The following is a 24,974-nucleotide window of genomic DNA, read 5'->3' on the forward strand; positions in this document are numbered from 1 at the left end:
ATTGAAGGATTTTGCCACCAAGTACTAAGTCATGTTTTGCAAAGGTGTCAAATACTTATTTGACTCATTAAAATGCAAATCAATTTATAACTTTTTTGAAATGCGTTTTTCTGGGTTTTTTTGTTGTTATTCTGTCTCTCACTGTTCAAATGAACCTACCATTAAGATTAAAGACTGATCATTTTTTGTCAGTGGGCAAACATACAAAATCAGCAGGGGATCAAATAATTTTTTTATTTATTATATATATATATACATACAGTATATACATTATTTATCCATTGTTGTTTAGTCTTATGATTGTGTGGTTTCAATGGATATTTGTTCATGAGTAAGAGATAAGAGAATGTCTCCATTTCAATGTTTTTAATGTCACGTTGTGAAGCAGTAATTTTCCATTGCTATTTATTGTGGTATAATAACACTTGTTGGAATTGTGTTCCTAAGACTATAGTCCGAGCATTGAAACATTCGCAATTAAGACTATTCAATAAGCTCTGCTCCTTTTTATCATCACTTCATCTCCTGCTTCTGCTCTTCTTTGGCTTTTCTTAGTCAACTTCTTGGCTGATAGAAAACTGTTAATACATGGGTACCAGTCAAGACTTGCTGTTAACGGGTTTTAGGTATTAGACAATTTTTCTGACAAGTTGTTCTGTTACTAGACACAACTGATATTTTCTGACAGGATCTGGCTTCCAGGGGAGGATCTAATATGTTCGGCATGGAGCCATAATCTAACAGATCCCCTAACAGTCCATCCTACATGACCTGCCTTTGAATATTTCACTGGTTTACATGCTTTGTTTCACACTGTCTTTGAAGAAACACAAAGCAGGAATCAAAAATGGCTAATGATATTGAAATCTAAACTATATCTAAAAGTTATAATTCCCCCCTCCAAATCAACAATCTGTCACACTAGACTTTGAGCATGTGAAATCGTTTCGCATGCTGCAGTGGTCGTGATATGACGTCACGCTGTGCAGCATCTTTTTAAAAACTTAAATTCAACACAAAACAAATTATAATACATCTAAAATCTAAAAACATACAATGTACTCCACTTTCCTGCAGCGTTGCAGTTTTAAATTTATGTTCTTTTAACTCAGATAGGAGGTCATGCTGTGACGTATCAATCTGCCGTTGGTCACATGTTATCACGTGATGCGAATTCGCAGGCCAGAGTTCACCAGGCTTGAACTTTGCTACGCAGCGAAATGCGAAATATCTTCGCACGGGCTTGCGTTTCCGGTCTGACGCATTCGCATGCATATGAATGGAAGTCAATGGAACGAAAGTCTAGTGTGACCGCGGCTTTACTCTCAAATTGTTCAAAACCTTTACACTGTTATTTTTGTTCAACAATACATTGAAGTTTCAGAAGAATTTTCATAACTCTTCTCCATGCAGTGACTGTTCATAGTGACTACATCTATGACAATCAGGTCATTGTAATTTCTGAGTAAACTGTTCCTTTAAGAGAGCTGCACAGATAAATATAAATAAGCCGCTCATTCCTGCAGAATGGATCCTTGCTACAGACTGAAAGACATTTACTGTAACTAGGAAACAACTACACACAGCCATGGAAATGTGCTTGTAAATATGTCTGTATGTGACAGAGTGTGTATGTATTCATGAAGAGGGAACTCACGCAGTAATAGCAGCTCCAGCCGGTGGTGGTGTGGGCCGTCTCTCTCATTTCCTGCAGGGCTTCAGTGCTCAGGTAACCCATCTCCCGCAGACAGCCGTCATGGAAAACCCGCGTGCACGTCCGGCAGGGGAACAGATCGTCTGCCGTCCAAACCTCACACACCTCGCACATCTCATCATTTACGGGCTGATCGCAGAACAGTGGGAGAGAACACAGATAAATCATCCTAATTTAGCAACGAGACTCTTATTGATTCACTGAAAAAAAGGCCATACAGCGCACTGAAAATGCATAATTACACGTGACAGGAAGTCAGCACCTCTACAATCAAACTTCTATACCTCCCTCCATTAGCTGCTTTCCATTAAAGGTCACCAAATATAGAAATAATCTCACTTGACATTCCCTGCTCATTTAAAGTCTCCAATGGTGCAGCTAAATCTGCATGTGGTTTACTTTCATGTCATGATATGTGGACGCCATGCTGCTTTGATGAATGCAGCACAAGAAAAGGTTTTACTGATCCCAGGAGGGAAATTTATTTAAAGTTTTATGAATACTAAACTGTGATAGAATCAAACTGTGTAGACAGTATGGACGTCTACCTGTTTGTATGTATGTATTCATTCATTCATTCACTTCCTTTTTTTTTTCTTTTTTTTTTGAACCATTAGACACAATCTACTAACAAAAGGTAGGCTACATTGAAGCTACTTAGTAATATTTTGAACCATATGACTACACTCTAAAAAATGCTGGGTTAAATACAACCCAGTGCTGGGTAAATATTGGTTCAGAACACATGCTGGGTTGTTTTCAATCAAAAGTTGGGTTAAATGTTTAACCCAACCTTCTGGGCAGTAATCCAACCGCTGGGTCTAAACAACCCAATCACTGGGTTCGTCCATATTTTACCCAGCGCTGGATTGTATTTAACCCAACATTTTTTAGAGTGTATATAATTCTACCAAAGGCATATTTTACAGTACAAAAACACAAGGGCTAGTGAATGAATTAACAATTTAAGTTAGAGTGGCAGCAGCACTGCATTTAAAATGAATTTACAGCAAATAGAAAATAAAATACACCATGATTTATAAACATTAATTTACAGCAATAATTTTGATCAAATATCTCAAATATTTGATAAGATGATGCCACAGGACAATTCAAATAGATTACTTGTTTTGTTGTTAAAATAAAATAAAATAAAATATTTGATTATATTGTTCGAAAAAAGAAAATTAGGGGAAGACAAATTGATGACGTTGTTGTTGTTGAAATTTATTTAAATTAAAAATAAATAAATAAATAATTAGATGGATAAAAGAAAATTAAAATGTTTTAAGGTGAGTTCAAATTGATGACTAAAATAAAATAAATACAAGAAATTAATCAAATTAAATTAAAATTAAATAAAATAATTAGATGGGAAAAATCTAAATGTTTAACAGAAATTAAAAACAGGTAACAGAAATTAAATTAAATTAAATTAAATTAAATTAAATTAAATTAAATTAAATTAAATTAAATTAAATTAAATTAAATTAAATTAAATTAAATTAAATTAAATTAAATTAAAATGTTGCCTTGGCAACTAACTGAAATAAAACAAATTTAAGTTGAAGAACTAAAATCGCTAAAACCAAAAATTTATATAAACATTAATAAAAATTAAATAGAAATATTTTTAAAAACTAAATTAGAATATCACATAACAAAATTACTAAAATGTAAACTAAATATAAAAATAAAAGCTAACTCAAAATATTAATGAATACTATAATAGTATATAAATAATACTAAAGTAACAGTATTATATAAATAATATTAAAGTAACTAAAGTAATCTGTAGCAAGTTTTAATGCTACAAATGAGAGAAGTTAGAAAATTAGCTTTAAGCTAGGATAACATACAGTAGCTTGTTTACACTATTTGCAAAATAACACTACTAAAATGTTCTTAAGTTACTAGCATTGCTATTTTTTACTTAGTTACCTTTCAACAGGTATGAGTGTTTAACAAATGTGACCCTGGACCACAAAACCAGTCTTAAGTGTCAATTTTTCGAAATTGAGATTTATACATCTTCTGAAAGCCGAATAAATAAGCTTTCCATTGATGTATGGTTTGTTAGGATCAGACAATATTTGGCCGAGATACAACTCTTTGAAAATCTGGAATCTGAGGGTGCAAAAAACAACGAAATATTGAGAAATTGGCCTTTAAAGTTGTCCAAATGAAGTTCTTAGCAAAGCATATTACTAATCAAAATTTAACTTTTGATATATTTACAGTAGGAAACTTACAAAATATCTTCATGGAACATGATCTTTACTTAATGTCCTAATGATTTTTGGCATATAAGAAAAGTCAATCCCATTCAATGACCCATTCAATGTATTTTTGGCAATTGCTACAAATATACCCCAGCGACTTAAGACTGGTTTTGTAGTCCAAGGTTACAAATGTGGTCAAACACTGATGGAATCTACTGTCTAACGAGCTCATCTCATTTCATGCAGCTCTTCCTCTCTCCAGTGTCGCCCGACAGAGACAGACTGTGGAGACTGAACATAACTATTGACAACCTGTCACATTAATGCAAGTCAGGGTCAGACATTTTAAAACCTTGGAAACGTGCAGAGAAAAAACTGTAGTTCAAATTTTAGATCATTTTCAAGGACTTTTGGTGCAGACCCAAGCGTCTCCACAGGAGTTGGGATGGTTTGAGAGCTGTGATGACTCACGGCCGGTTACAGCGCAACTGCTGCTACTTCTGCTGGAGTCGGTGATGCAAACTTACAAATATTACAATGTGAAAAGAGACCCGCATGGGAAGGACATAGAACATGAAAACCAAGCATTAAAATTAGCTTTAGCTCCAGAACCACTGCTACCTAATCAACTTCAAGTAACTTGTTAATTTGCATTTAAATAGGAGCTTTACACACCTTTTTTTAAGGATCGTGGCACTGGGAAACCAGGGATCAAATACTTGTCAGATATTCCAGATGAATAATTCACCCTATTCTGGTGTAGGCACCAGACACACTCAGTCTTTGCTCTTCAGACTGTGACATGTGTCTCTGAGGAGGGTGAGGATTGTGATTTGAGCACGGGGGAGAGAGGTGCTGTATTTAGAAGCGGGACGATCAGAAGAGCCAAAGGACGTCACCTTGCCACTGAGCCTCTGAATCTGACTCAAGCTCTGCATCATAACGACCCATTGGTATTTAACTGCTGGAATGGTAGTGGACCTCTACTGTCTGTGGATGATAAAAATAGCGCGTTGGCATTTTATGGGCATATATTCATTAAATGGATTGCCTTATTATTTTGACTTGACAAAGCCATACTAATATTTTATTATTGTACACACTTCATCACCTTCATCGCGTTCTGCCTGTTTCTAATTGAGCAAACAATTTACTCATAGCCAGGGTTAATATCGTTACCTAAAACTAATAAAAACATATTTGTTAATTGAAATAAATGCAATTCTTGTCAAGAATAAAGAGACAGAAGCAGCAGTTGTGAGTGGGGTCACCACCAAAATATTTTTAACGCCGTTAAACTGGAAAAATTAATCGCATGCATTAATATGTTAATTTTGACAGCACTAATATATAAATATATATATATATATATATATGGGTAGTGTCAGTCCTGTCTTGTGTTTCCCCTCTCGTGCCCATATTTGGTTTGTTCCTGTTCCTGTCATTATGAGTTCTTTAGTCTCCAGCCGTGTTTGATTTGTTCCCCACCTGTTACAGTTCTCCTCGTTTGATTTTGTTCCGTTCATAAGCCCTGTGTTTCCCTGTCGTCTTGTCGGTTGTTAATCGTTACTCGTGTGTTCCTGCAATTCCAAAATAAAGTCTATGTTGGAAGAAACTCCTGGTCCCCGCGTTTCCCTGGCTCCAGCAGGACCGTGACAGGTAGTTGCTGGGCAATGATTAATTTTTTTATTTAATTTTTCTTTTATCACGATTAATCACATGATTTTTCTGCGATTAATCGCATTATGCACAAAATTCAATAATGAATTCAAAAGTAGTGTATTGTGCACTTTTATTTTAAAAGTACTGCTATATTAACAAAAGTGCAATAGCATTTGGTTTGCAAAAACTTTAAACAAATAAAGTGATTTTTAACAGCAGTATTCCCTTTACTTAGTAGCACTTAAAATATTTCTTGTAAATCTCAACTTAAACATTAATGTAATCAAATTAAATATAAAACCAAAGCTATTTGCCACTGCCAGGACATTAACGTTTTGTCTAGTTTGTTATAGAAAAAAAAGTTATGCTCAGAGTTCAGAGCCTCGATCATAACCTTACAGGTAACCTTCCGAGCAGAGACCTGCACTCCTGCGGGACCCAACACTGCGCAACAGAGTGCAGTGCGGGACAACACTTGATGGGCAAGTGCCGATGCGGGCGGGTAGACACTCGTGTGTGTGTGTGTGGGATGCAGGAGAATGAAATGATTCGCGGGACTCCCGTAAATTAGAAATATCGAAACATAAAATATCTAAAAACATATAAATTGCTATTCATCTATTGCATAAAAGCAACAAGAACATCTAATATAACATAAAAATTATTAACATGCGCAAGCATAAGTGGTTTCTATTTATAACACGTGTTTGCAGCGTTGAGAAATGTAGCCAATCACAGACATATCCAAGTAGGGCTCGCTGCACAACACAAGATCCAGGGGGCGTGGATGGATCCACATCTAGGGGGTGGAGATTGGTGGGTTTAGGGATCAGGGGGTGGAGATGGGTAGGTTTAAGTATATGTAAGGTGGGAGGAGTTGGATCTGGATCCAACCACGCCCCCTGGATCTTGTGTTCTGCTGCGAGACGATCCTCGACATATCTGTTTATTTCAGGAACGCAATGGCCAATCAGAGGTGATTAAGTTAGAATCCACTCACTTCTCAAAAGTTATTGCGCAGTGCTAAAAATTGTGTGCTCACAAATCCTCTCATTATAACACACTAAGTGTAGACATTATGGAAGTTTCATTGTGCATATATTCATTGTTATAACAGAGCTTTATGAGATTGTGATGAACTGAGATGTCAGCTTTTTAGTGATAATAAAGGGAGCGCTGCTCGCATTCTGCCATGCCAAACCATGCACACAGCAGCTCATGCTTGCTTTTCTGTTAAAAATAACAGTGACCAGTGGTTTGTGAATGTCGATGCTTAGCCTAAATAATTTTATTGGGAGTGTTCATGTGAGCGCTGCTGCAGTCTTAGGCCCACCCCAAATGCTCTCATTGGTTGAGACGTGTGATGACGCCCATCCCAAGCCAGTACTGATCAACGTCCCACCCCTCCTGTCACGCATGGTTTGTCTGTATGTGTATTTAGAGCCAGTGAGCAACGGACTTTCAAAATAATACAATTTTTTTTTTTTAATGCACGATAAAATAATTGTCGGCGTTAATTAATTAATGCGTTAACATGACAATAACGTGTTAACTTGCCCAGCCCTATAACAAATATGTATAATAAAAAGGAATATTCTCTTCGAAAAACCTTAATATTTATTATGATGCATTTACAAAAAGCATTTTAAATAAATTGCAAGGTCATTTCACTTATTTCAGTGTAACAGTGGCCACAATTTATTTTAAGCTTCAATTCTCACTATTAACTGACTATTAGCTATGACTTTTGCCTCATTAAACTCCTAATTTGCTGCTTATTAATAGATAATAAGGTAGTTGTTAAGTTTAGCTATGGGGTGGATTAATGGATCTAAAATGTAGCCACGCAGAATGAAGCATTAATATGTGCTTTATAAGTACAATAAACAGCCAATATGCTAGTAATTTGTGTAAATGTAAAATGTAAATGTAATATGCATGGTAATCAACTAGTTAAGAATCAGAATTGGTCATTAAAATAAAATGTTACCGTCCTAGCTCTCAGATTTATCTGCTGACAAAAAGACCCCTGTAATCTCAGCATTGTCTCAAAACTTGCTCAGATTTGCCAAGTCTGCAATCAAGCATTAGAAATTTGACTATGAACTCAAACGTTTCTCATCAAATTCTTCCCAACCTCAACTAATCTGATGCTAAGTAGTATTATAGTTCTGTACTCTTGATGCATGATAAAAATTTTCATTTTTATTTCTCCTAAGAAAATCTAAGATAAAGTTTATTCCCCTGTGCCAAAGCAAAAGCAAACTTTTTTTTCTCTCTCACAATTATATTCACCAGCTGTTAAATTTTTCATTTATGTCAGTGCTGCGTGTTTGTTTATTCATTTTCCTGAACCATATTTCAACATCGGCATCTAGACATAACTCACAAAGACGAGCCAAATTGCATCTCATTCTGCCTGCTTTAATGTCTTTTATATCTGCTGAGAGAGAGACCGCAGGTAAACAAAAGCGTTCTGTTGAGTGGAGTTGTGTGGAGTGGCTCTTCTCCGGCTCGCTATGAGGCCCGGCCCCGTTGCCGCAAGCTTCAGTGACCCCAATTAATTTCGGACTGATCCCAGACACCAGCGCAGCTCACCCAGACAGGTTTTTCCAGCACAGCCTATACCCGCTGCCCACGCACTGTCAACAAACCTGAGCTGCCATTTAGGCTGAGCTGGGATCAGCTTCCTTTACTCACAGTCTTGACATTTTCTCACATACATGTGTCACAGAGCGGGTTTCAGCTCCGAATGAAAGGATAACCTCCAACAGAACCCCTCTACTTTCAGATGGAAGGAAAGCCAGACTAGTTTGTATGTATTTTAGGTGAGTTATTCAATCTCATGAAGTTGTATGGGATTTTTGTATAAATAACCAGATATGAAGGTTAAGAGAGGTTGATCTAGAGGTGTGGAGTCTATGATTGCTGCTATAATGTCTAATGGCGCTTTTCCACTGCATGGTACAGCACGGTATGGTTCTCTTTTGGGGGGTTTTCCACTGGGTACAGTACCTGGTACCTGGTACTTTTTTCAGTACCACCTAGTTTGAGGTTAGTGATGGGTCGTTCTTGAACGATTCGTTCATTTTGAACGAATCTTTAATGTGACTCAGGAAGAACGAGTCGTCTCGGGGAGTGATTCGTTCAGTCGCACATGCGCAACATCCTATAGGTTCTGCACTGAATTAGTTCACCTTTTTCGAGTCTTCGGGTTTGAGTCGTTCGTTCATCATGTGACAGCCTCATAAGCTAAACCTATGCAGTCTGAGCCGGAAAGAGAATTGATTAGTTCATCTCTTGAGTCTTTCAAGTCGTTCGTTCTTTTGTCACGTGACGTGACAGCATTGGATAGATAAATTAATTAATTTACAACCTTCCTTACAAACGGGTGCATAGTTATTATTATTATTATTGAATGAAAAAGTTTTTCAGGAGTCACGGCAGTAGAGGCAGCGCAACTATAACATGTGAATAATCCCGCCCACTCTAAAGCGGTACTAAACTGCATTGGAAACGCAAACTGAGCCGAACCGAGCCGTGCCGACTCGTACCATGCAGTAGAAAAACGCCATAATTTTTGCGGCCTGGTGTATAAATATATAGCATACTCCACCTCCTCCTAAATAAATGTAAAAAATTGTCTATTTAATAAGAAATAAACAAATAGAAATAATAAAAATAGAATTATAATTATAATAAGTTATGCTGTTAATTACCATTACAAACATATTTTATATAGTTATCTAAACCGCTTGTCCAATGTATGGTTAAGGAGATCAAATAAAATTTAAAAAGTATAAAATATTTAATTAAAAAAATAATAATGATAATTGATACCATATACTCCCCCCAAAAACTATAAAACTAAACAAAAAATGGTTAATGTGAAATAAATTTTGAAAATTGTCTATTTAATAAAAAAAATAAGCAAAAATCATTCAAAAATTATAACAAGTTGTGCTGTCAGTTACCATTATAAATATATTTTAGAAAATTTTACAAATCGCTTGTCTTAGTGTATGTAGGGTTGAGGGGACGTAATAAAATAAAATGTATTAATAAAACATTTAATAATGTGCATAAATAAAAGAGAAATACTTCTACAGTAAACCCACTTATAAAGACAGATGAGCAGGAATGTTTACAAAAACATTTAAAAAACGAACCGTTTCAAATTTTTATTTCATCCATATTACCTGCTCTCTTTGCCCAAGTGGCACATCTACCGGTTGGTCGTCATTGACCTCTCTCTTTGGCCGCATGAATGCAGGAGGAATGAGTTGATGTGCCTTCTTTAGATCCTCAGGCTCCACCCCCTTCCCATCACGGAGCCGGCCCCAAGCCTCCTGATTGGCCTTATGATCCTCTCTGGGCGGAGCTGAGGCCTGCTGATTTGGTAATGACCCTGGTTTGCTGTCCTTGTCTTTCTGTTCAGTATGCTCCTTGTTTGCCTGGTGGGATCCATCAGCTGATCCGTCCCCATTCTCAGCTATGACCTCTTCAGTCGGGGACGCAGCCGCTGGGGCCGCCCGGTCCTTCAGACCATCTTTAAATGCTGACACCACCACGCTGCACTTCTGCACCTTCTCCACCTGCTGCTTCTTGGACATCAGCACACCCATGGCTGCAATATAGTAACACAACAAAAGCTATTTTTACCATAAGACATTATTGATTCATATCAGACTATGCAATCATCAATGCTGGTGTTTTCAGCAGGTTAAGCTTCAAATCCTACATTATATTAATATAGCAAAGAGAGACAGTTCTCATGCTTGTGCGTCGGTGTTAGCACCCTGTTGCATAACAAATATTAAGGTTGAAAACAAGACATGTTCTATCGACTTTGTCTCTAAATCATTGCTCTGGCAAAATACGCCCACATGCTGGATCAAGCAGATTTTGTGAACCACAGCAAATGTGTTGCAAACCACCTCGCTAGCGTTTTCTTCACACAGATCTCTGATATGATTGATCACTGGAAGGCTTGGTGTGTCTCGTATTGGTCTGCTGCCATCACAGACCATCAATCTTAACTAATGGCAACATGCGGTGACTTGTGATTGCAGTGTGAACGGGGAGCAAATCCAGTGCAGAGCTGTTCGATCGCAAGATTTTGTGATTCACGATCAGGGGTGTTTGCCATTCAGAACTTCAATCCCAATTTAATTCCTGAAGCGTTTTAGAATTTTTAAATAAATTCCTAAGGAACAAAGAATAATAATTAGATAATTAGCACAGTATAACAGCTAACGGAACATGACTGACAACATCTCATCTGACTGCAGTTCACTGTCATTCTACTGAAGCTCCTCGTCACCTGTACCGTTTCCACACTTGTTTGATTAGCGCCTGTTACTGAGGCGAAGTGGAGTGCACATCTAAAAAGACTCCCTTTGATGTGGTCGTAATGACGTTCTGCATCTAAATAAATGCAATTCTTGTCAAGAATAAAGAGACACAGTTGTGAGTGGAGTCACCAACCCTAGCTCCGCCCCTGCATTAACTATGTTAAATATTTTTAATGCCGTTAATCTGTAAAAAATTAATCGCTTGCATTAATGCACTATTTTTGAAAGCACTAATATATATATATACAGACAGAGAAAGAGAGAGAACGTTAGAATGATAGAACGACAAATAGCTAGATAGATAGATAGATAGATAGATATAATGTACATACTTTACTGTAATGTAAATTCCTTTTTCTGTCATTATATACATTTTTCTGTCATTCCAGGTTAACTGTCTGTGGGGTTTTCATTTCTATTTAAATTCAAATTCACACTCATTGATTGCAAGGGAATTGCAAAATTCAGAACTTTTTCCAACCTGTTCATAACACATGAACTGAACATACACTAAAAAAATGAATTTGAAACATTTCACTCGGTCCATTCCATTCTTGAGTTGGACATGAACTGTGATTTAGTTTGTCCAGACATCAGATAATCTTGAATGCTTGCTCCATCCATTCAGCCTTTAATCAGGGTAATGGTGTGAAACTGCTTCAGTTGGCATTCTCTCGCCTTCTAAACGCAAAGCACAGCATGCTTCTGAATTTCAATGGATATTTCCTTCCCCCATTTATTCTTAACTATCAACCCAAGCTCTGACCCATCACATTTTTCTCTCTCTGCACCCACCTAAACAAGCCACACTGTAATATCGCTTTTGTCCCTATAGGCAGTGTCTGAGAATGAACTTTAATTATGAGGGAAATCAAGGAGGCGGTGCTGAGCCTCGTCTCATCAAAGGCCTGGGAGTGACACATTTGTGCAGTAATTACCCCCGGCTGTATGATGTATTTTACCCTGTTACAGCTCAGCGTGTTCTGATAGATGTCACATAAGCTGGCCGAGGGAGGTGTGGTTTAATGTGTTGTCACCGAATTAATTAATGCGTATCTTTTAGGCACAATCTCAAAGCCGGCAAAAACTGCATATATTACGGTCTGATAATAACATTATTTCTCACTTAAGTCAATAAAAGGAAATTGCAATCTATCTGGGAAAGCTACTTTAAAAGTGTAGCTTGTAAAACAAATGATTTTTAAGTAGCTAAATTACAGCCAGGCAACCGTTCAGAAAACAGTCAGGATTCCCAATTAGGGTGACAGAATAAAACAACATTTAAACATATTTATTTACATCAGATAACACCAGTAAAACTAAGTGATTTAGCTGGAAATTTTGACTCATTTTAATGTTGTTTTGTAAAAATAAATGTATTAAATATCTTATTATTTTTTTATGCTGCTACAACAAAGACCATGTAATGGATCAGTGCCAAACGAATCAGTCAGTTTTCAAAATTTGATTATATATATGTGTATCTATATATTTAAACAACAATTCTTTCTGGTCTGATAAGAGTGTTGATATTGGAGTCCAAAACAACTCCAACAGCCGTTTCACCTTTTGTATCACTCCGCTTGCTGAAGTTGCCATATTTCTCACAGCGAGAGTCACGGTGGACGCCCAGATCCACTATAATTTAAAAAATAATACTGTTTTGTGTCAGAAGTGTAGTTTTAAGAGGATTTTAGGCGAGAATGTACTTATTTGGACTTCAAATATGCAGTTTGTTAATAAAGATAATGTCTATTTGAAAATTTGCTTTGACGTTTTCGGAGACGTAAGCTCCAGAGCGTCAGCGGTTGTTCAGTGCTCATGAACCCACAGAGAGAGCGCCTCACCTCGGCCAAATCTTCTGGAATGTAACCCTGGCTCTGATGTCTCTATAGTGGTTAAACATGAGATATATTTTGTTTTGGGTAAATCTAACAGGCAGTCTTTGGTCTTATTAATCTATTATTTGTTTCAGAGCAAATAGTTTTGGCAAAATCTCATCATGTTTATGTAACTTCAATACTGTATATCAGCACGCTGCCTTTGACCGAATTGCCTAACAACTTTCATGATGTCTGTTGTTTTTGTTTATTAAATATTATTATTCAGTAAATAATATTTTATGTAAATAATTGTATTTAGTATTAGGAAACGGTGTGTCTGTGTGTTCGTGATGGTGATTTTAGTTCAATTGTTCCGCCATTAGAGGGTGACAAGAGGCTGTTTTTACGAGTCAGCAGTAAAGGCTTTAAATTGAAAAATACTAAAGTGCAGTTTTGAGCAAGGAAGTAATTTTTTCTTTCAAAAAGCTTGTATGCAGCCAACAAATGCACAGAGCTGTGCTGTCATCAGAAATCACCCTTAACAGATGAAAGGTTAGTACGAACCTATCGGACATTCATGCTAATTGTGACTATGTGATTAAAGCTGCAGTCCGTAACTTTTGCCTCTTTGTCGCCATCTCTGTTTGAAAACCTGGAATTGCAGCTTTGTGCAGAATTATCTTCCGTGCACGGGGTTGTGATCCGGTGTTCCGGCATGGCTCCAGTGCAGATGAATCTAATGTTTTGAGGTGAATGTGTGGCAGTCAGTCACCACACCGGTGTGGATACTGTACTCAGGAATAACAGATTCTAGCCTATGTCTTGGAATATATGGCCCAAATAAAAATCTTCACCATACAGTGGAGCAAAAAAGTATTTAGTCAGCCATCAATTGTGCAAGTTCTCCCACTTAAAAAGATGAGAGAGGCCTGTAATTTTCATCATAGGTATACCTCAACTATGAGAGACAAAATGAGAATAAAAATCCAGAAAATCACATTGTAGGATTTTTAAAGAATTAATTGGTAAATTCCTCGGTAAAATAAGTATTTGGTCACCTACAAACAAGCAAGATTTCTGGCTCTCACAGACCTGTAACTTCTTCTTTAAGAGGCTCCTCTGTCCTCCACTCGTTACCTGTATTAATGGCATCTGTTTGAACTTGTTATCAGTATAAAAGACACCTGTCCACAACCTCAAACAGTCCAACTCCAAACTCCACCATGGCCAAGACCAAAGAGCTGTCAAAGGACACCAGAAACAAAATTGTAGACCTGCACCAGGCTGGGAAGACTGAATCTGCAATAGGTAAGTAGCTTGGTATGAAGAAATCAACTGTGGGAGCAATTATTAGAAAATGGAAGACATACAAGACCACTGATAATCTCCTCGATCTGGGGCTCCACGCAAGATCTCACCCCGTGGGGTCAAAATGATCACAAGAACTGTGAGCAAAAATCCCAGAACCACACGGGGGGACCTAGTGAATGACCTGCAGAGAGCTGGGACCAAAGTAACAAAGGCTACCATCAGTAACACACTGCGCCGCCAGGGACTCAAATCCTGCAGTGCCAGACGTGTCCCCTGCTTAAGCCAGTACATGTCCGGGCCCGTCTGAAGTTTGCTAGAGAGCATTTGGATGATCCAGAAGAGGATTGGGAGAATGTCATATGGTCAGATGAAACCAAAATAGAACTTTTTGGTAAAAACTCAAAGAATGCTGAGTTGCATCCAAAGAACACCATACCTACTGTGAAGCATGGGGGTGGAAACATCATGCTTTGGGGCTGTTTTTCTGCAAAGGGACCAGGACGACTGATCCGTAAACGAAAGAATGAATGGGGCCATGTATCGTGAGATTTTGAGTGAAAACCTCCTTCCATCAGCAAGGGCATTGAAGATGAAACGTGGCTGGGTCTTTCAGCATGACAATGATCCCAAACACACCGCCCGAACAGCGAAGGAGTGGCTTCGTGAAGAAGCATTTCAAGGTCCTGGAGTGGCCTAGCCAGTCTCCAGATCTCAACCCCATCGAAAATCTTTGAGGGAGTTGAAAGTCCGTGTTGCCCAGCGACAGCCCCAAAACTTTACTGCTCTAGAGGAGATCTGCATGGAGGAATGGGCCAAAATACCAGCAACAGTGTGTGAAGACTTACAGAAAACATTTGACCTCTGTCATTGCCAACAAAGGGTATATAACAAAGTATTGAGATGAAATTTTGTTATTGACCAAATACTTATTTTCCACCATAATTTTCAAATAAATTCTTTAAAAATCCTACAATGTGATTTTCTGGATTTTTTTTTTTTCTCATTTTGTCTCTCATAGTTGAGGTATACCTAAGATGAAAATTACAGGCCTCTCTCATATTTTTAAGTGGGAGAACTTGCACAATTGGTGGCTGACTAAATACTTTTTTGCCCCACTGTATATTGCCATCTGAACAAGTAACAAGTCTGCCACATTTGTTCTGCCCAACTGAGGATTACAATCCGCCATCAAAATGATATAAATGATACATTCCAACTGCTGTGAGAAAAGGCTATAAATGATCCGCCACCTGCAGGATCCGCACATGCTATAGCCTACTAGCTGGGACAACTTCTTTATGTTTACAGACGTGATGTAATGACGCAGTGCCATGCAGTTTCCCACGGAAACCCGTACCATTCAAATTAGAAAACATTATTATAAGCTAACCGTTGTGAATCAGGCTAAAGTAAGGTATAGTTTTGAAAACTGGCTGGTTATGTACTTGTTCAAATATTGATTTCGCATCATTTTTAACCCAAAAAAGTTACGGACTGCAGCTTTAAGGAATGAATGCTGTATCAGATGCAGGTAATCACGATCGCACGTCAAGCTGTCATAAAAGTCTACTATACATAATACACCGCTTTTAATAGAGTAATACAATAATCTTTTTAATGAATCAACACAACGTTCCTTCGTTACAAGTTCTAAAGTGACGTTTTGGAATTAGTAACGGAGGCTTGGGCTCAGCTGTTCAACTGTCAACTTTTTGAATCCATGGGGGAAGGAAGATATATACATTTATATATACTTATATTATATTTATTTATACAGTGTATATATATATATATATATCTCATTCATCATAATTTAATAACTTGCTCTGCATCTGAAACAGCTTTCCTTTTTTGACTGACATGGAAGCATTTTCAGCCATGAAAAAAAAAAGAAATTGAAAAGTGAATTGTGCCTTTTATCTCACAATTCTGAGTGTATATTTCGCAAATTCAGTTTGTTTTTGTTTTTTTAAAGTCAGAATCAAGAGATGTTAACTCACAATTTCAAGATATTAATTCACAATTCTGAGAAGTCATAAGTCAGAATTGTGAGATAAAAAAATATAAAACATTTTTATTTTTATTCCGTGGTGGAAACCAGGTTCTATACCAACGTAAATATCCACTTTCCACAATCCAATCAACCCAAGTGGATAACATACTTTAAAATTTAAGCTTGTCACACAAATAATAATTTTATGCTCAAGCAATCATTCAGAAAACAATCAGGATTGCCATTTATGATGACAGAATAAAACAGCATTTTTAGTTGGAATTTAAATTATTAAAATGTTGTCTTGTAAAATCATTGCATTAAATGAAACACAGAAATACAATAATTTTTTATCTTATTTGTCTGATGTAATCATCTTTATTTTTTATTCTTCAAAGAAAACATAATCAGCATCAAATTAAGTGTTTTATTTTATAATTAATTACATTTAATTAATTAATTTATAAATTGATTTCTTTATTTTTAGTTATGTTTGATAGCTGATTTATTTAGAACTGGTTCATTTAAATAAACTGAACTAGACCATTGACTAGAATCAGACTTCACAAAGCTTCATATGTGGGTGTTTTAGAAAGATCTGTTTGTTCAAATAATATTACCAAAATATCCATGTTTGATATTACAAATGTTACAAGTACAAATAGTCTCATTACACTGCATGAAGCCTGGTCCATTTTGGCAGCTTCTGCAATAAAACTGACCACAGGTTATTTTTGGTGATTCTCACAGGTGAATCTGAAATCATGCGTTCCTCCTTGGAAGAGCTCATTGCATCAGCCTGGGAAAGTGTGTAGGCAATTTTGTTTCCCAGCAGACCTGCACACCCAACAGGTGGAAATTACATAGAAGCCAGACAATCAGTTCACAGAACTGGTGATTTCAGCCAGCAATATTCATCAGACCGTGCATGAACAGACTGATGCTAGAACTAAAACTGTGACACGGATGTACAACTGTGACTATACAGTGATGGATGAAGAGTCCTCAAAGACAGGAGGCAGAGGAAGAGCGAGAGGTCATCGCAGGTCGCCTCGAGGAGAATAAAAGATGAAAAGCTCTCCCCCTGTAATAACGTCTGAGTCAATCCCTTGTGAAACCCTTATGAAAATGACTTCTGGCTAGAAATCCCACTGCATCCCAACTCTCAGCACAGATTATAACATGTTCATGCCAGTGACGGCTGGTGCTTTCAGACGCAGGGGAAGCAATTACTGTCGAACAGTGAAATTACTCAATGAAAATAATTGACAAGACTGAGAACTAGGCTTTTTATCATTTTTTTCATTTTTTTTATTTTATTTTTATTTTTTTTGTTGGTTTTTATGTTCATAAATGATTTTAAAATTTCTGCTTTCTCTTTATAATGCCAATGTAAAACACTTTCATTTAATATTGTGTATGCTATAAAAAAGATGCCTATAGCCATGGTAAAAGAAAAAAAAATTGTGAGTGTCATGTGTGTATTATGACATCAGTAAATGTGTGTATTATGAAAAAAAAAGGTAAAATGGTTTTGGATGCAAAATGTCCAATAAACAATCAGATTCTGACTATTTTCTCTTCTTAAAGGGATTGATCACCCAAAAATGAAAATTACCCCATGATTTACTCTTCCTCAAGACATCCTATAGGTGTATATGACCTTCTTAATAGATGGATGCTGTTTTTTGGGCTTCAAAATCTCGCCCAACAATTGCTGCCATTATAAAGCTTGGAGGAGCCAGGCAGGACCTTTTTTAATATAACTACGATTGTATTCATCTGAAAGAAGAAAGTCATATACACCTAGGATGGCTCGAGGGTGAGTAAATCATGAGGTAATTTTCATTTTTGGGTGAACTATCACTTTAAATCTCTGCAAGGATCTTGCCTCTGGAAATAGAAAGTACACCATTTGTATTCTGAGCCATACTTGTGATTTTTAAAAGAAAGATTTGCTAATGTTCTATTTTGTGATGAGCTTGGCACAAAGCTGTAACCACCTAGTCAGAATTGAGGAGGACTAAATGTAATAATTAGATAATCAGCCACTGAAAAGCCCATATTGGTTGATCGCTCATTTGAATATGGAGATGGAGGTCTGTGATGATGATTGACACGTGAGGAAGTGCTTTTTCAGTAACAGATCGCCTTCTCAAGATATGTGATTTAATGAGTGGATTTTATTAAACTGACATAAATGTTGTCCTATATCCACTAGTAAAGATTTGAAATGTATCTCTTGAATATCAAGATGTTGTACTAATGGAAATAATGGATTACGACAGTTGATGTAGGCTGAGTAAAAAGTCTTATAGGTAGACACCTCAAGGAAAACAAATAAATTATTCTTTTTAAAATCCATACCCAAGCAAACACAATATTCACTGACCTGAACTTATACACAAGGCTGAATATTTTTATTGCTCAGGGGAAAATCGAGGTCCCTGTGAGTGCTTAGATTTGGAGATTTGCACTAAAGGGTGCACCAAGTCAGCAATCTCACAGAAATAAAAGAGTAGAATATCTTTTCCATGAGCTCAAAGGATGCAGTGTATTTTGGGCAATGGCTGTCTCACCAACACAGCTCACTAACAGGCCAGCTATTTCCCTGAAAAATTTAGATGACTCTCCTGGAAAAAGAAATGAAGTTGGGGGCGGAGGGGAGACATGTATGAAAACTCACATATGTACATGGCTCTACATCTCTCTACTTGGCTTTTGACACAGACTCCGTGCCGCCCGAACACATGGTCCTAAACCTAAGAAGAAATGCTTTGTGTCAATTAATAGTTAAGTTTACCTATATATTAACAATTAAAAAAATAAAAATAAATATATATATATATATATATATATATATATATATATATATATAGTGTTTTCATATTTTTATATAACGTTTCACAGGAGAGAAATGTGTTAGTTTTACTTCGATGGATGGATGGACCCTTTATGATAATTAAATCACATTTATCCTGAGAAGCACTGGTTATTATCTGTGCTTGTTTTTAATATCAGGTTGACATATATGTGAACTGTGTGAAATCGTAAAGTGAAGCTGTGGATTGAAGTTTATAGGCAATTTATGTGAGGACACCGGGGACACTGTGGCGTCTAATTATCATTCTGTGTGAGACATCTGTCTGCACAGATGTTCAACAGAATATGCTTTAGTGCATTTACTTCATATAAAGGTAACCATTGCTTCTTCTAAGTGTTCAATTAAATTACATTTTTCTGCATAATTATTTTTCTCCCCGTTCTTATGACAATCTGCAGACAAAGTCAACTGAGGCAATAATCAAATTTGCTCACCTAAAATATTCACTCTCCCTCATATATATTAAAATTTGTTTTAGTGAACCAGCTTATTTAGAAAATTCATTTAAATAATGAAGAAAAAATCAATCTATCTATCTGTCGTTCTATCGTTCTATCGTTTGTTATTGTATCTGTTCCTGCACAGACATTTGTGTGGCATCTTTTTCCGATATACCAAACATGACAGCTACAATAGCTACAATACATCCTTTTATTAGTAGCTTATAAGCTAAATATTTTGTCAAAATGGCAGCGAGAGAAATAGAGATGCTGATTTGTGAACAAATAATTCCTTTGAGTCGGTTCTTTTTAATTTGTTTCAGAAAGGCAGTCAGAATTAATAATTCATGAATCGGACTAATCTTGACTAATTCATGAATGAATTCAGAAGATGCTAAGAAAATTGAAAATATGTGGAAAAATCCTGTACATTCTTGAAAACATTTCCTTTGTTGAAGAAAGAAATTCATGCTGCAACACAAAGGTGACTAAATGAACACAGAAAGTTATGTTTTGGGGTGAACTATCCCTTTCAATTATGAGTAAGTTGTAGTGTGGTGAGCTGCAGTTTCAACCATTGAAACATTTCAGAAGCTGCGCTTCTGAATCCTAATGTTTCAGATGCATTGCACCTACATGTTCACCAGCCTTTGTTTTTTCCTCTAATATTATTGTAATACCATGTTTCACAAATCGGCTTCGCACTGTCAAGCTGTCGCTGACTTGAATCCCAACAAACCCTGCCATTCATGCGCTGCTCCTGTGGGGAACCATTCTGTGAATAGGACAGCGACAAAGCATTCTTTTTTCCATGGGAATGCTTCCCATTGACGTGAATATCCCATCCCCAAAAGCCTGGAACTAATCACACTAACGAGTTCACTAAGGCCACCTTCTGCCAGTGATTGGAATCACAAACACCCACCGAGAGAAAAAAAAGCAGCCAAACTTCAAAAATAGAATCGCCAACGCTCTCTGTAAACGCTAATGAGCAACAAAGTGATAAAACACATAATCTGTGAAATGTGGGATTGTGCGCTTTGGGAACATTTATGAACGCATATATGCCATCGCAACCTATAACGCCTGACCTTGGACGCTCAGTGGCCCAAAAGCAAAGTGCGCTGGCCAAACTATGAGTACAGGGAGTTGAGATTCCTCTCACATGCTGGCCTATGGGCATGGAGGCGTCGCAATGTGGAGGAATTTGAATGTAAATGCCTCTAGAGAGAGGAGCCCCCATGTTGGCATTCAGTTCCTGTCAGGCACTGAGTCTGTGCCAGGCACTCTTCTGAGAGGAGGTGACAATGAGCGCTGTGAGAGAGATGAGGGAATCTGGAGTGTCTGCTGGGTTCCAGAGCTGACACTCATGGTGCATTGTGGGTAGGAGGGCAGACAGGAGAGAAGCGAGCACCAAAAGGTGGAGGAGAGGGGTTCATGTCACATAAATTGACTGAACCATTTCTAATATTGAACTATAATGAACAGCAAACACGTACGGTACTAGAAAAGGCCAAGAATAGAGTATAATGAAATACATCAAATTTTTAGATAACAGAAAAAGAGTCATAAACATTGCAAGGTGTGTTCAGGATTATCAGGAGTTCAGAAGGTAAACTGTACAGAACTTTCAAATTCAGACACACATATTAAAGGGGTGATATGATACTTTTTTAAAGATCATTATTTTGTGTGTTTGGTGTAACAGAATATGTTGACATGCTTTAATGTTCAAAAAACACATTATTTTTCAAATACCGTACATTATTGTAGTTCCTCTATGCCCCGCCTCTCTCAAACGCATCGTTTTCTACAAAGCCCTTCCTTCCAACAAGCACAGTCTGCTCTGATTGGCCAAACACCACAAGCCGGCGTCGGAAATGTAACACCCCTTACCATAATCGCAAGCTTCAGCTTTCAAATTAAATATAAAGACAGTTAATAATGTCATTAGTTTTACCATCAGTTCAAGCCCGAGAGGCGAACGGAGTCGTATGACAGACACAGTGATGATGCTCGTATGTATTTGCAGTACACAAGCCACGGTTAAGACAGTTGACTCCACTATGATGTGACCCTGTCTCTCTCTCTCACACACACACAACGCGTTACTCTACACTGCGCATAACTCTGCATTTGAAAACTCAATAGCAAATACTTAAACTAATAACAAAACATACTTACAGTCGCTGATTCAGAAGCACCAGATTGTCATAGCAAAGTCGGAACTGACCTTTTTTTTTTTTTTAGAAATAGCCTTTGTGCACAGCCAGCCTTGTACTCTCCTAGGTTCACAAAACGGTCGTCCATAAAATGCGTTGCACAAATTCGAACATTTGGGTTGTGCTGTTCTGTTGTAAACAAATATTAACCAATGATTCCTAATTGCATCTACTTTCGTAAGGCCAAATAAAGTGCTTTTCCTTTCGCATAGAAACACACAGCGTCTTCTCCCTGACATGGCTGCATCAACGCTACTGCGGTTACTGAAACCACGCCTTCTTTCTTTGCGTGAACATTTGGGCGGCATTACGCAAATATTTCCACATCGTGGCGTAGACATGTGGGGGCGTGTTTTAATGAGGCGTTTTAGCCCGGTCTGGATCAGCTTTCTCTTTTAGATAGAATAAATCCTTTTGTGGGAGACTTTGAGCTTTGTAACTCTGCAGATCGTATACATGCACAAACAGCTACATAACACACTGAAGAAAAGGAAAACAAGAAATCGCATCATATGACCCCTTTAACCTATATCAGAGGTTCTCAAAGTCTACATTCAAAGGTCCAAATTTGAATTTTCATCAGTGTCAAAGGTCAATGGATTATTGGGTCAAGGAACAATTGGTTATTACAAAACTTGTTTTTAATGGTAAGAAGGTAGGCCTATAAGCCTTTTGGAAAATCTATTTGTGTCAGTCAGTTCTGATATTGTGACGGGCCGTCACAAATAACTCAATGTATGGGAAACACTTGGACACTGCTATAAGTCAAATGGTCATAATCTAAGCGATAACAAAAATAATAAAAGAATTACTCATATCAATACTCATAATAAAAGAATTACCCAATTACATCAAATGCTCACTGGTTGTCATAACAACAGTGTCACGCAGGAAAACTTTAAATATCTCGCCTTCGCTTTAATTTCAGAACATCTCCAAAAAGACATTAAAAAACTAATCAAATGATTTTACAAGTTTAACATGAGTTTATCAAAGTAGGAAATACAATTAATGCTCTTGAAATAAGAAATGCAGGCGGGTCTGGATTTAATTCCCTCTAGGTCCGGATCCGGATTTTGAGAGGTAGCCTACTGTTTGGATTAGATCATTTCTTTATGTTCTCTTTTATTATTATTATTATTATTATTAGCATTAGCATTATTAGCATTAGCAATAATACATTTTTTATCTGAAAAAGATATTCAAAAAATATTGTTTAACATCACTGAATCAACCTAAATACATTAACTGATACCATCAAATCATATTTTTATGGGTTATATCAGGTAGAAATAGCTTGTTAAGGAAATTAATAATAAATAATAATAATAATTAATAATGTTGTTGTTGTTGATAGTATAGAAGTAGTACTAGTATGATGTAATTATTATGCAGGCAGTAATACCATGGAAATGCTCTTCAAATCTGAAATAGTATTACTTACAATATTTTACATTTAGTAATAAAAATAATATTATTTATCATTAATATTAATGATGAAAATATTGTTATCTAAATAAATAAATACATTTGACAGTTTAAATTCTATAGAATCAATAGAAATGTATCTAAATGATGTTCTGTAAAATTCTACAGCTACATGGCTTTCCCCAAATGTGCGACTTTTCTGAACGCAGGAACCTGACTTCCTCTCCTCAATGACATGACAACCTGCTAGCTCCTGGACTGTGACGTCAGAAGTGATGCACAAGGGTCTCACAAAGAGACTGCAATTGATCCAGAAAAACTTACCTCTGCAGTGCTGCTCAAAGGAGCGTGTACACTTCGCCACGCACAAGTTATAGTATGAAACATACAATGCACATCCAACATTGTAATTACGTCACGTGCAACATTAAGCGTCAGTGTAACAAAAGTTATTGCGTAAAGTCTGGCAGCTGGCTATCAAACCCCAGCCTTATTACATTTCACAGTGGAAAATGATGCAATATAATGCATGGCTCTCATCCACACCCGCCAAAACAGCATTGACCTAGATCGGGTGTTACAGACGGGGTATTTTCTACACCCACACAAAACTGATGCATGAATGATCCGTCTCGTGAAATTTACGTCCGTGCAAGTTGCGTGCGTTTATGGCCAGCAATTTGAATGCATGTTCTATGTTGTATTCAATGCACGTCCTGCAAGCTTTACTAAATGTGGATTGTAAAAAATCACAACTGTCTTGATTTAGTTAGTACCTAAAGAGAACTAAGACTAACCTGAAGGAAATGGGATGGTGCTCCGATACTTGGGACTCGATTTCTTCTGCTCCTCTCACGCGCTGCCAGCAGTCATTTCAAGGTTTGCTTTCGTCAGTGAAGGTTATGCGTGTGTAATCGCGGCGGTCAGTGTACAGTACAGAGTGTTACCCCGTCAAACAAATATTCCGCAGCCGAGCAAACAGCGTTGTTTTGAGGCGCGAGCTGAGGGCTCGGAGGCTGGACAGCTCCGGTGCTGAATTCTGGAGTGTAACTTTGCTCTGGAGACCGTACAGCTCGCGTAAATAAACACAACCCTAAAGTTGTGTCTGCTGCTTCAGCTGACTAGCCCACTAGATTAGCGAGGGTCCAGTGTTCTTCGAGCCTCTTTGTGGAACTTGTTTTCAGCCTGCGAAAGGAGACGTTTCATTGGTCTGTTCAAATGACGTTGGCACTGGGAAATGAGATGAGCGAATACAGGGATTATGGATGCAAAACTGCTTTAATAAACATATAGTCTTGTTGATTTTGGGGTTGTTATCATTACATTACAATATTTTCAATAATCAGTAAAGAAAATCTAGACAACAGGGTGTGCACATAGGCTACTTACACTATACAGTTTTGGCTATAAAAACTAGGCCTATTAATTTAATAATTATATATTGTTCATTTGATACATTTTTGCCCAATAGCAGGGCATGTAGTCGCATATGAAGTTGTCTTAGCCACATTTAATCATTGACAGGAATGAAAACGAGGTTGTGAGGGACTGAAGTGCGTTCAATGGATTCTACTGTTGTACTGTTGAACAACATCACAGACAAAACGCCATAAAACAGTTTTGAAAACCATTTTTTGATGGTCTCAGTCTTAGCCTCGACCGCATTTGTACTCAGTCTTGTCTTGGTCTCAGACTAAGAGGACTCGGGATTTTGTTTCAAGACCAGTTAAGACCACAACTGCGGGGGTTTTAACTAAATCGTCTGATTTATTTACAACCATCATTAATGTGATTGGATGTACAACTTCCTGCTTCAAATGCAATCAATAACTAATTAAATAACAAAAATAAATCATTTGATCTATACCAGTGGAGCTCAAAATGTTTGATTTCACTGCCCCCCTATTGTCCACAACATTAT

General features: G+C 37.2%; 1 protein-coding gene across 2 annotated transcripts in view; it reads right to left on the reverse strand.

The window, feature by feature from the left end:
* The window catches only part of phf24 (PHD finger protein 24), a 46,787-nt gene extending 22,582 nt beyond the window's left edge, over positions 1-24,205 (reverse strand). For both annotated transcript variants that reach the window (XM_058789488.1, XM_058789489.1), the window contains exons 1-3: positions 23,851-24,205; positions 9,798-10,225; positions 1,658-1,843 (exon numbers count right to left, since the gene is read on the reverse strand). In XM_058789488.1, the coding sequence (XP_058645471.1) occupies positions 1,658-1,843; positions 9,798-10,223 (612 nt within the window). In that variant the 5' untranslated portion in view covers positions 10,224-10,225; positions 23,851-24,205. The remainder of the gene's footprint in view (positions 1-1,657; positions 1,844-9,797; positions 10,226-23,850) is intronic.
* Positions 24,206-24,974: the final 769 nt, after the last annotated feature.

This window comes from Onychostoma macrolepis, chromosome 10 (genome assembly GCF_012432095.1).
Source record: "Onychostoma macrolepis isolate SWU-2019 chromosome 10, ASM1243209v1, whole genome shotgun sequence".
NCBI lineage: Eukaryota > Metazoa > Chordata > Actinopteri > Cypriniformes > Cyprinidae > Onychostoma > Onychostoma macrolepis.